Genomic DNA, 12,641 nt, shown 5'->3' on the forward strand with positions numbered 1-12,641 from the left:
AGTCCCGTTTACACCCAACCCCTATCGCTCATGTATCCGTCCAACCTATGTTTGAAGCTATCCAGCGTATTAGGGTTAATGGTGATGTTTGGTAACTTGTTCCATAATTAATAATGCACTCATCCACTACTCTATTTGTCTAATTTAAAACCATTGTTACGAGTTCGCTCCTGGTTGGATAGTTTGAGTACCTTTGTTATATCACCTTTGTTTAGTCCTGACTTCCATTTATACACCTCGATCATATCGCCCCTCACTCTACGTCTCTCGAGGGAGTTCAAATTAAGATGCTTTAACCTGTCTCTGTACTCAAGGTTCCTAATGCCCGGGATTAGTCTTGTCGTTCTCCTCTGAATTCTTTCTTGAGATTTTATATCCATTATGTAGTACGGTAACCAGAATTGAAGGAGGATGACCTCGCTAGTCTTGTAACTAACACTCCTTTGTATGAACCCAAGTACTTTCTTAGCCTTGTTTCGAGCAATTACACATTGTTTACTTGGTTTAAGATTCCTACTTGTCATTACTCCTAAATATTTCTCACAGTTGGATTTATCATAACTTTGTTCATCTGGTATCTGGTTTCTCTGTTTACATGTCCTATATACCTAAGTACTGTATTTACTTAAGTTAGAGTTAAATGAAGGTATTTAAACTATCAAACCAGAAGAATACACGTAGCAATGACTTTTAGATAAGATATATTTAAATTTAAACGTGTAAAGGATGGACATTGGTTTGGAAATAGAGTAGTGGACGAGTGGAACAAGTTACCAAACATCATCATTAACTCTAATACGCTGGATAGCTTCAAACATACAGTAGGTTGGATGGATATATGAGCGATAGGGGTTGTGTAAACGAGACTGTCCAGTATGACCCGCTGCGGTTTCATTCATTCTCTATATTCAAGGTTCCTAATGCCCGGGATTAATTTTTGTCATCCATCTGTGAATGCTTGAAGGGAAACCTCTCTTCATTGTGTATGGTGACCAGAACTGAACCGCGTAATTCAGGTGAGGTCTGACTAACTCTGGGTACATGGAGGACTAGCCACACCAAGGACCAGCCGCTTGAAGTGCTTGGTGGAGGTTGTACTTGATGGTCAGCTCCGAGTGTCACCTATACCGTCCTCCTCACACAAGGCGGACCTGATTGTAGGGTGGTTGGCCAGGTGTAGATGTTTACTTATCAACCTAACCTAACCTAACCTAACCTAACCTAAACTAACCCCCTAAGTTGCTTGCATTAAGGAGTTTAATCTTACGTTAAACTAAGCTGGGATGTCTAACGTTCAGGTGACCATTACCTTCATCATCTAAATAACATTACTAAGTGTTTTGGGTCAAACTATTATGAAAACGGAGAAGAAATTTCATCTGTCTTAACTTTGTCAATTCTTCAGTTAAAATCTTTGTCTTCCACGCATAGCTCTCTCTCTCTCTCTCTCTCTCTCTCTCTCTCTCTCTCTCTCTCAAAGACAGGATAACAGGATACGTTAACTTTCACTTCTCCGCTCTGCTCTTAGGTGTGGCTCGAGGTGTTTTGTCAAGCTGAGGGGGTGTTAAGTGAGGAACGTTTTAGTCCCGTCTAGTACATGGGATACTTTCTCAACACGTATTTACTTCATATCCTGTCCTTAGCGTGTGACCTAGCGTGACCTTACATCATCGTTAATCCTCTGTGGTTCCCTTGTTGTTGTTGTTGTTGTTGTTGTTCCATTTCTCCTTATTTTTGTACTTGTATTTTTTGTTTTCTCTTGTTCTTCTTCCTGTTCCTGTTCCTCTCCTCCTCCTCCTTCTTTTTGCAACTGTTCCTCCTCTTCTCTTCCACCTCCTCCTCTTCCTCCATCTACTCTTTCTCCTCCTCCTTCTCTTCCAAGCCAAATTTCTTCAACCACTATCACCACCACCGTCCCGCTACAACCACCACCACCAACAACAACAATTACAAAAAAACACCACCACCACCCCTACCATCACTACCCCTACCACCCCTACCACCACTACCCCTACCACCACTACCACCAGTATTACACAACAGGAAGAACGTGTTCCGAGAAGCAATTTGGCCCGGGTGAGTTTTTGGGACCTCCCGATGTTCTAGGGAATGTGTCATGGGAATTTATGGCTTGACAATTGTTGTTCGTTCACTGAGACGTCACACGCGCAGCACAAGTCAAACGTTTGGGAGTGTGGAGATGGTGTAACGGTCCTGGATGGAGTAACATAACCACATGAAGATGAGACACCCCAGTTTATTTCACTTTAATATTAGGTACCCCAGTTTATTCCAGCTTAAGATTTGACACACCAGCTTATTTCAGCTTAACATTAGACTCTCCAGCTTATTTAATTTGATGATTAAACACCCTAATCCGACTTGGGGTAGGTTAGGTTACCATTCGAATGTTTAATCTTAAGCTGAAATAAGCTGGGGTGTGTAAACTTCACGTGAATCACCATCTTTATCAACACATTCTTTTGTTCATTCTCTATCCCGTCTTATTGAGTTCGTACCAATGTTAGAGGGAGTAAAAACACTAGTGGATCCCAACAGATGAGAACTTACCACTGTGGGACAACCAGACTCTCCCCCTCAGATAAGACTCAGGATGTAGGTACGTATGACGAGACGAAACGAGAGAAAACAAGTACAGAAAATAATCTGGATCATTATAGAGACACGTTGTTAGTGTAGGCTGTAAGAGGATTGAAGGTTGTGGGGTTCCCCAGGGGTCAGTACAAGGCCCACTCTTGTTCATAATCTATATAAACGATCTAGATACTGGGATCAGCAGTGACATAAGCAAGTTTGCAGATGAAACTTAAATAGGGCGGCAGATTAATTCAGGGCAGGATGCAAATGCATTACAGGAGGATCTAAATAAACTGCAGGGGTGGTCTGAAAAATGGCAAATGAAATTCAACACCAGCAAGTGCAGCGTACTTAATATTGGAAGAAAAAATACCGATAATGTATACAGCATTAACAACATCAACCTAGAGAAGTCGACTTGCGAAAGAGACCTAGGGGTACTTGTAAGCCCGGACCTACGGCCTAAAAAATAGTGCCTTAATGTTCGAAATAAGGCAAACAGAGTATTGGGTTTTATATCTAGAAGTGTAAGTAACAAGAGTGCAGAGGTCTTATTGCAACTATATCTTGCGCTAGTCAGGCCGCACCTCGATTATGCGATTCAGTTCTGGTGCCCCTATTATAGAATGGATATCAATTCACTAGAGTCGGTGCAGCGAAGAATGACAAAAATGATTCCGGGACTTAGAAACCTTCCATATCAGGATAGGTTAAAGAAACTTAACTTGCATTCCCTAGAAAGATGAAGAGTGCAGGGAGATATGATAGAAGTATTTAAGTGGGTGAAAGGAATCAATAAAGTTCTTATTATATCCGAGCAGGATAGGACTCGGAGCAACGGATTCAAGTTGGATAAGTTTAGGTTTAGGAGGGAGATAGGAAGAAACTGGTTCACAAATAGGGTGGTGGACGAGTGGAACAAGCTTAGCAACTTTGTAGTAAGTGCGGGAACTCTGGAAAGTTTTAAAAGGAGGCTAGATAGAGTCATGGATGATAGAGAGTGGTAGTAACTCTCGACAGGAGCTGCCATGCACAGGCCAACCGGCCTATTGCAGATTCCTTATTTTCTTATGGCGAGAGGAAGGAAGTAAGTGTGTGTGTGTGTGTGTGTGTGTGTGTGTGTGTGTGTGTGTGTGTGTGTGTGTGTGTGTGTGTGTGTGTGTGTGTGTGTGTGTGTGTGTGTGTGTGTGTGTGTGTGTGTGTGTGTGTGTGTGTGTGTGTGTGTGTGTGTGTGTGTGTTGTGTGTGTGTGTGTGTGTGTGTGTGTGTGTGTGTTCTTAAGACTTAGCGACAGTGACGTCTGAGTTTGGTCTCAACATAAATGCGTAATATAATTTAATTTACTTATTTGTCCTGCTTTTCTGTCATATATGGAGGGATCACGTGGAAGTAAAGCACCCCAGCTAACCTAACCTAACCTAACTAGCCTAACCTAACCTAACCTAACCCAACCTAACCTATCCATAGGCTTCCAGGTAGCGTTAGGGTGTTTAATTACCAGGTGAAATAAACAAGTTCTAAAATTTGAAGCGATCCAAATTCTTCAGTTGTAATAGAATTAATGAATATATGGTGTGTGGTGTGTGGTGGTGGTGGTGTGTGGTGGTGTGGTGTGTGTGGTAGTGTGGTGGTGTGTGGTAGTGTAGAGTGATGTTGTCTGGTGGTGGTGGTGGTTGTGTGTGGTGTTGTCTGGTGTGAGATGGTAGTGGTGTTGGTTGTGTGTGGTGTTGTCTGGCGTGTGGTGGTGGTGGTTGTGTGTGGTGTTGTCTGGTGGTGGTGGTGGTTGTAGGAAGAGTGACACAACACCACCACTCTGAGTCGGGGTAAATATTATGGGGTTCCCAAGGTCATGGGCTTCCCGAGGGGTGTTGGGTGTCCCCTCTCCTCCTCCACCACCACCAGTACGACCCTCTCCTCCTCCTGCCCCTCCACCAGTACGACCCTCTCCTCCTCCTGCCCTCCACCAGTACGACCCTCTCCTCCTCCTGCCCCACCACCAGTACGACCCTCTCCTCCACTACCACCAGTACGACCCTCTCCTCATCCTCCACCATCACTAGTACGACCTTCTCCTCCTCCTGTCCCACCACCAGTACGACCTGCCTCCCCCATCACCACCAGTGCGACCCGCTCCTCCCATCACCACCAGTACGACCCTCTCCTCCTCCACCACATCACTAATACGACCTTCTCTCCTCCTGCCCCACTACCAGTACGACCCTCTCCTGCCCCACCACCAGTACGACATTCTCCTGCCCCACCACCAGTACGAACCTTCTCCTGCCCCACCACCAGTACGACCCTCTCCTCCTCCACCATCACTAATACGACCCTCTCCTCCTCCTGCCCCACCACCAGTACGACCCTCTCCTCCACCACCACCACCACCACCATGGCCTTCTCCTCCACCACCATCCCCACCCTGACCCTCTCCTCCACCACAACCCCACCATTGTTGTTGGTTTGTTTCAGCTTGGTTGGGTAGTGGGAGTTCTTTGCAGTGTGTATTTCACGGATGACTGGGTTGTGAAGGGACCTGTAGCGGTTGTGGCCATTGTGATTGTTACGTTTTAAATGCAGGAAAGTGGTTTTCTTACCGTAGAAATCAGATACCTTCACACTGGTTACTCACCCAGGAGATTATGGTGTATCACTACGAAGAATTTCACTCTGCTTCCGGCCTTCAGTGCGTTGTGTACTTGATAAATGATGATTTAATGAATTACATTAATTTCCCACATCCATCTAAGTTATTGGTTATACTTTGTAATAACCAAATAGTCATTACCTTTGGTAATAATATTAATAATAATAGAGGGATCACAGATACGGGCAGATCATTGCACTTACGTTTATTTGGCACAATTCCATACACTGGACTTATAATTTGCATGGATAGGTCAGTCACTCACATTCACGCCACAGTACCGTAAGTTATAAGGGAGAGTTTGTCAACCTGGAGAATTAATCGTTTAGATCTATTAGGCCGGCCTGGAGTGCTCTTGTAGCAAACAGGCCCTCACCAGTGATCACTTCCTTTACAGGATGTGTTAACTGGTCGCTGGACTTAACAACAATCTCGGGGATTTGCACACACACACTCGTAGCACTGGTAGGACTGTATGGCCCCTGTTCTTAAGTCCGCGGAGCAGGAGGTCTTCTATAACCCAAGGTCTAAAGCCTACTGGCTAAAATGTGGTTTTGAGGCGACCCCTATCGGCTGGCCAGGTACCTTATCTCTACCTAAACAAACATTTGGGATGGGTTGTGCGGGAGGCCCAGCGCAACCCATGACAGAGATAAAAGGCGCTGTTTCTTTGATCCAGGGCAAATCTGCTGGGTGTGATCTGGCGGACTTCTCGGGCTACTAAGACGAAACCCAACAAATTGGGCTATCAGCAGTCCATTGCAACTCTCCCTCTCCCAATCGTTGCAATACTTGCACAACTGGATCAGAAAAATGGAGAGCCAAAATGTGTGGTTGCATCCTGTGCTCTTGCCTCACCACATAAACCAACTCACGCACAGCCATCATCCAGCTCATCATACCTCTCATCATCATCAAATCCCCGATACAGTGGCGACAGGGACAGACAGAGATGACTGCCGGGGAGACTCTTAGTCACACCTCTGCACATGGCTGGCACAGATAAGATGGTCGTTTATGCAATGGGTTCTAGGAAGCAGTGCAATCCGGCCCTATCTGTGCGACTGAGCCGCCCTTTCGAGGAGTCACTCTGCTCACCCCACATAGGGAGGGGGCGAAAAAAGTTGCCCTAAACATAGCCTGCCTAAAGAACCAACTTGACTGGGCAACTGCACCCAGTAAGGTCATCCTTATGCGGCTGAGAACACAATCATAATCACAGATCAAAACAAAAACAAACTATGCAACCTCATATGGTCGCTGCATGGAATGTCAGAACCCTTCTGGATACTGGCACAAATGAGCGTCCTTAAAGAAGAACCGCCCTTGTGGCAGAGGAGCTGGTTAGGTATAACATCGACATAGCAGCCATTAGTGAGTCCCGGCTCCCAGACGAGGGCGACTCACAGAATGGGAGTCTAGCTATACCTTCTTCTGGAAGGGTAAGCCTGCTGCAGATGCGTATGCACACTTCGGCCTTGAGGTGAATGTATGCAAGACTCAGATTCTCTTTCAGCCTGTCCCAGGTTCAGCCACACCTCCATCATCCATCCAGCTTAACGGTACTACCCTCTCTAATGTTACCCACTTTCAGTATCTCGGCTCCCACCTATCCACCACCGCGGACATCGATGAAGAGATTCAACATCGGATCAGATGTGCATCTCAAGCCTTTGGCAGACTCCGTACCCGTGTCTTCAGCTGTAGATAGCTAAAATTGTCTACAAAGCTGCATGTATATCGAGCAGTGGTCCTCCCCACCCTGCTATATGGCAGTGAGACATGGGTCACATACAGGAGGCACGTTAAGGCACTTGAAAACTTTCGCCATCGTAGTCTACGTTTCGTCCTCCGAGTTCGCTGGGAAGACAAGAGAAGAAATGCCAGTATTCTCGCCGACACCAACTGTAGGAGTATCGAGGCTACAATTATCCACGAACAACTATGCTGGACTGGCCATGTTACCCGCATGGACGACAGTAGACTGCCAAAGCAGCTACTTTACAGTCACCTAACGAATAGTAAACGTAACGCTGGCGGGCAATTGAAAAGGTATAAGGATATTCTTAAGACAAACCTAAAAATGTGCCAAATCGACCCCCTCACCTGGGAGACGATTACTCCACACTGTAACGCTTGGAGGAGCACCACACGAAAAGGTGCCAATACTTTCGAGTTAGCCCGACTGCAAACCGAGGCAGACAAGCCCCAACGCTGGAAAGACGCTGCTGCTGCCCCTCCCGCCCTAGATGTAGTCCTTCACTCGTGCAACATATGTGGACGACCCTGCCGATCCCGTATCGGCCTCTCTAGTCATCTCAGAGCCCTCCAACGAAGGTGACATCCTTAATTACTCATATCTTTGTATCATAGCTGGATGATTGTCATACTCGATTCCGAGTGACAGCAAAGTACCACTATTTGTTAGTATAATTTACCCATATGGTGTCCACGTCATCCACACTAAGTACTTCAGTCCAGGGATGGTGAACTATCCACTGCCCGAAGAGACGCACTGCAGAGTCAGTAATCGGCCTGTAGGTCTTGATGTAGGGTCTCTGTACTTGAGTGGGAGTGGCAGCTGGGGACCAGAGCACTGATAGGTGTGTTGGTACTTGTCCGCTAAGTCAGTTAAGGTCATAGTGATAATAGCGGCTGGTCCTCGTTCTCAGTGGTGTAAATTTCGCTCAAAATCCCCACATACTGTTTAGCATCAGCTTGGCTCATGGGCACCTAACTCTGAGGTGGTAATGAGGTGATTGATAAGAATGTCTCTGGTGGGTAAGCGAGATGAGTGGTATACTACACAGGTGTGTTTGAGTGCGTGCGTGCGTGTGTGTGTGTTTAATAATAATAACACCAGTAATATAATAATAATAATAATAATAATAATAATAGGAATAATAATCATAATTCCAACAACAATAACAAAAATAATAATAATAATAAACTGTTTATTGTAAGGCTACAGCACCAACTAGACTAACAATATAATGGGCAGAAGTAACTTATGCAGTGACATGGGGGGAGGGTGGTTGTTGAACAAATATTTTCATTATAAAAAGGAAAACAAATATAAAGTGAAGAAACAATGTCAGTTGTAATGGATGGCAGCGACGGGTTTTTACCCTGTTGGTCACGTAAGCTAGTGTGTGTGTGGTGTAAATTGATACACTAAGAATATGAATCCAATCACCAAGTACATACACCTTGCACATCTCATTTGCCTATTCTTAACAAAGGTGAAAGGAAGAATACAAAATACAAGTAGATATTCTTTGTTAATGATTAAATTAACTTAACATATTGTGATGGAATTGAAACTGAATTGAAACAGTGAATCTAATCAGAAATTAATCAGAGACAAAATAAAAAATAAAAATATTGACAGTGCTGAGGCGTCCACGTGTGTTGTTCATGAAGGCAACTCATATAATGCTATACAATCATCACAAGATACAGTCGTTTAGTATTATACAACCAAACCTTCTTTTAATTAAATCTGTTTTGCAGTGGATATGTGCTCAAGGGGTTGATGTGTCATACTTAAGGGGTTAAGTCATAGTAAGCAAGGTGTTAAGACATCGTTCTCAAAGGTTAAGATTGAATGGTCATTAGTTTCAAAAAGAACAAATGAACATCACAGAGACTAGAGTAAACAATATTTGTGACGTCAAGAGCTAGGAGCGACTCTTTATTGTGAGATCCAAGCAGACGCGTCCTCTTTGGTGATCAGGCCGCTGTCCAGAGCCTTCTGCACAAAGTCCCGTGTGGCGTGTTCAATGGCGCCTGACCTGCTCTTCTTCCGGGCTGGTGGGGAGAATTACGTCTTTAGTTCTGAATCTCATGATAACGTTATTACTATTTCCTCTACTACTACTACTACTACAGCCTCCCCCAATAGCCACACCTTCGCCACCATTTTATTACCTTAATATTAAATATCCTAATACATAAGTAGCTATCCTATCTGTGTTGAATTAGTTGAGCCACAGATCTATGCGGCATTCAGTGACTGTAGCCTCGTAGTCAATATCTGCAGCAGTTGTCGGAATTGGGGCAGAGGCTCTCGTTCCCCAGAGGCAGAGCAAAGCCGACCGAAGGAGAGAGAAAGACAGTCGACCTCACTTACGCCAAACACCTCCACTGCCCGATCATAATGTTCTGGCTTCACGATGAGGAAGGACTTGGTGGCGTTTGGGTGGTACCCTATTTGTGGACCTCGCGATGTTACCAGGTCCCACCACTTTTTGATGCACTCCACTTTTCCTGCTCATGTAAGGTCATCAGCATATGCCACTTGTTTGACCCCAGTTGTTTCAAACTTTATTCCTTGTTGGAGCACTGATAGGCCTATTGCATACAATGCCATTGCAACAGGGTCCCCCTCCGTTGTTCCCTCGGTCGACTGTAAGATGGTATCACCTCTTGGAGCCTTGTTGTTTACTATATAGAGGTCTGATGGATTCCTATACGAATTTTCAACATACATTGCAAAGCTTGGACACTTGATCTTGATGTTGTGCAGTGCAGCCTTGCGGTTAAGTATGTTGAATGCGTTTGAAGCATTCACCAGGAGAACGGCCTCACAATCACACTGCTCAAATATCAATCTCATGGCGTGAATGGCCGCCTCTCCACCAGCCTGGTGGCCAGCACAGACTTGTAGGTTCCCTGCTGCTGCCCTGACATCGTCCTTTACCACCTCCATTATGCATTTGCCGATGATCCGCCTCAGCACTTCCCCCACCCCTATAGGTCTACATCCTGGTTTCTTTTCCAGAGGAATAAGGCGGCAGGCCGTCAGGGCCTGGAGGTGATGGCAGCAAGAGGATGCAAGCTTTCTTGCAAGGGCGGCAATGGCAGTGCAGAGATCGCTTGCTACAGGGCTTAACTTGTTTGTGCTGAGGATGACTCTCCAACCGTTTGCATCCAGACCTGAAGGGCCGCTCCTCCTCGAGTCTTCAGTGCCTTTTTCCACACCATCTCTCCTGTTATTTTCTCGAACAGGACAGCATTTGGTGGGATATAGTCACCCTGGAACCTGATGCCTTCTTCGTCGCTTGCAGGGGATGTTTCTCTTTCAGTAGTTTTAATGTCTCTCTGTTTATTGGCATCACCCCACCGGAGGATTCCTCTGTGAGAGATCTTACCGCCAGAGACACTTTACCCACACGCATTTTGTTTCCAAATTACTACTACTACTACTACTACTACTACTACTACTACTAATAATAATAATAATGATAATAATAATAATAATAATAATAATAATAATAATAATAATAATAATATAAAAAATAGTAATATAATAATAATATAATAATGGTTTTAATGATAATAATATTAATAATAATGATGATGATGATGATGATGATGATATAACCGTGTCCAGGTGCCAGGTACACGTATACAACCGTGTCCAGGTGCCAGGTCACAGGTACATGACAGGTACTTACACCTGCCAGAGAAGGGGGCCCAGCCAGGACACCACATTTTGCCCTTGTAGTAGAGCTTCCACCTGGAGATGGTTGGTCGGTAGTTGTACATACAGGAGTGGCCCATGAAGTCCACCTCGCCATTATGCCACAACCTGAGAGGGGGAGAGTACAGGTATGAGTGTCTCTCTCTCTCTCTCTCTCTCTCTCTCTCTCTCTCTCTCTCGTCATGAAGTAGGACCTTGAAGTGGGACGACTCACCCGCCCAGCTTCTGTAGGACGAGGGTGACTATACTTTCCGTATTTTGGCCAGTCACTTGAGACAGGACCATAAGCAACGCCAGCACGCCCACCACAACGCCCGTACACGCCCTCATCCTCAACAAGCTGTACAGGGGGAGAGAGTTTCATTGTTGAGTTTATTGGCATTTCGTATTCGTATTTATTAATGATTCTGTGTGTTAATTTTGTCTCCTAACTGGTGCTAAGTGAACGTATCTAGTGGGGTCTCCTTAAACCTGTCATCACAAAATCTGGTGTCGAGCCGCCAGGGTCGACACCAGATGAGTGAATTTTTCAATTACACCAACGTATTCTATGGCCAACTATAAACGTTTGGGGGCGAACCATACGAAAAGGTGTTAATTCTTTCGAGTTTGCTCGACTCATACCGCCTGAAAGACGCATTAGATGTAGCCCTCCACACGTGCAACATCTGTGGACGGCCCTGCCGGTGCCGTATCGGCCTCTCGAGTCACTCATATCATTGAGTCAAAGCTGAATGATTGTCATAACTGACTGTGAATGACATCTAAGTATTGAAGTAGTAATAATAGTACTAGTTCGTGTAGTTGACATCTATGAGTGTGTGGGTAACGTCTATGTCTGTACTTGTGTGTATTGTGCTCACAAGTGTGTGCAAGCGTTGACTCTGCCAGCACTGTTAACTCACCTCAGTAATGCAGCAGTGAAGAAGTCTTGAATATCGTCCACCAGATGTCGCTCTGTGCTCCGCCTGTTACAGGGACCAGGTCCGCTCTGTCAGCTGCCGTCCTCTGCGCTGTCAGATATACTGTATAACACCGTCTGCCTGATACACTGCCTCGGATGCTGTGACTCACATCCTAACCGGAACATAGATCACATGTTTCCCAGTATGTAAAAAAAAGGGACATACTGAAACGTTTTAGGTCCCACACCTGCTGATCCCCCTCACCTGTACCTTACCTGCTGATCCCCTCACCTGTACCTTACCTGCTGGCCTCCCTCACCTGTACCTCACCTGCTGGCCTACCTCACCTGTACCCTTACCTGCTGGCCTCCCTCACCTGTACCTCACCTGCTGGCCTACCTCACCTGTGCCTCACTTGCTGGCCTACCTCACTGCCACTCACTTGCTGGCCTACCTCACCTGTACCTCACCTTTGCCTACCTCACCTGTGCCTCACCTGCTGGCCTCCCCTCACCTGCTGGCCTATCTCACCTGTACCTCCCTGCTGGCCTCCCTCACCTGCCTCACCTGCTGGCCTCCTCCTGCACCTCACCTTGGCCTTCCTCACCTGTACCTCACCTGCACCTTACCTGCTGGCCTACCTCACCTGTGCCTCACCTGTACCTACCTGTACCTGCTGGCCCCCCTCACCTGTGCCTCACCTGCTGGCCTCCCTCATCTCACCTGTGCCTCACCTGCTGGCCTCCCACCTGCTCACCTGCTGGCCTCCCTCACCTGTACCTCACCTGCTGGCCTCCCTCACCTGTACCTCACCTGTTGGCCTACCTCCCCTGTACCTCACCTGCTGGCCTCCCCACCTGTGCCTCACCTGCTGGCCTCCTCACCTGTGCCTACCTGCTGGCCTACCTCACCTGTACCTCACCTGCTGGCCTACCTCTCACCTCCCTCACCTGTACCTCACCTGCTGGCCTCCCTCACCTGTACCTCACCTGCTGGCCTCCCTCACC

At 46.2% G+C, this 12,641-nt stretch overlaps 1 protein-coding gene across 1 annotated transcript; it reads right to left on the reverse strand.

Annotated features, from left to right (window-relative positions):
- Positions 1 to 8,181: 8,181 nt before the first annotated feature.
- Positions 8,182 to 11,844, reverse strand: LOC121860187 (anti-lipopolysaccharide factor-like). Its single transcript, XM_042357255.1, has 4 exons — positions 11,635 to 11,844; positions 10,944 to 11,069; positions 10,704 to 10,837; positions 8,182 to 9,054 (listed from the first exon to the last, which is right to left on the reverse strand). The coding sequence occupies exons 2-4, from the start codon at positions 11,057 to 11,059 to the stop codon at positions 8,939 to 8,941; spliced, it is 366 nt and encodes a 121-aa protein (XP_042213189.1). The 5' UTR covers positions 11,060 to 11,069; positions 11,635 to 11,844; the 3' UTR covers positions 8,182 to 8,938.
- Between the last annotated feature and the right edge of the window lie 797 nt (positions 11,845 to 12,641).

This window comes from Homarus americanus, unplaced genomic scaffold (assembly GCF_018991925.1).
Source record: "Homarus americanus isolate GMGI-L3 unplaced genomic scaffold, GMGI_Hamer_2.0 scaffold21914, whole genome shotgun sequence".
Classification (NCBI taxonomy): Eukaryota; Metazoa; Arthropoda; class Malacostraca; order Decapoda; family Nephropidae; genus Homarus; species Homarus americanus.

Bases quoted from the DNA above. Each gene is read 5' to 3' on its own strand.
- LOC121860187 (XM_042357255.1), bottom strand. From the start codon at position 11,059: ATGAGGGCGTGTACGGGCGTTGTGGTGGGCGTGCTGGCGTTGCTTATG. The intron at 10,838-10,943 runs GTGAGTCGTCCC...TCCCCCTCTCAG, and splicing joins GTCCTACAGAAGCTGGGCGG to GTTGTGGCATAATGGCGAGG. The intron at 9,055-10,703 runs GTAAGTACCTGT...TCTCCCCACCAG, and splicing joins GGCCCCCTTCTCTGGCAGGT to CCCGGAAGAAGAGCAGGTCA.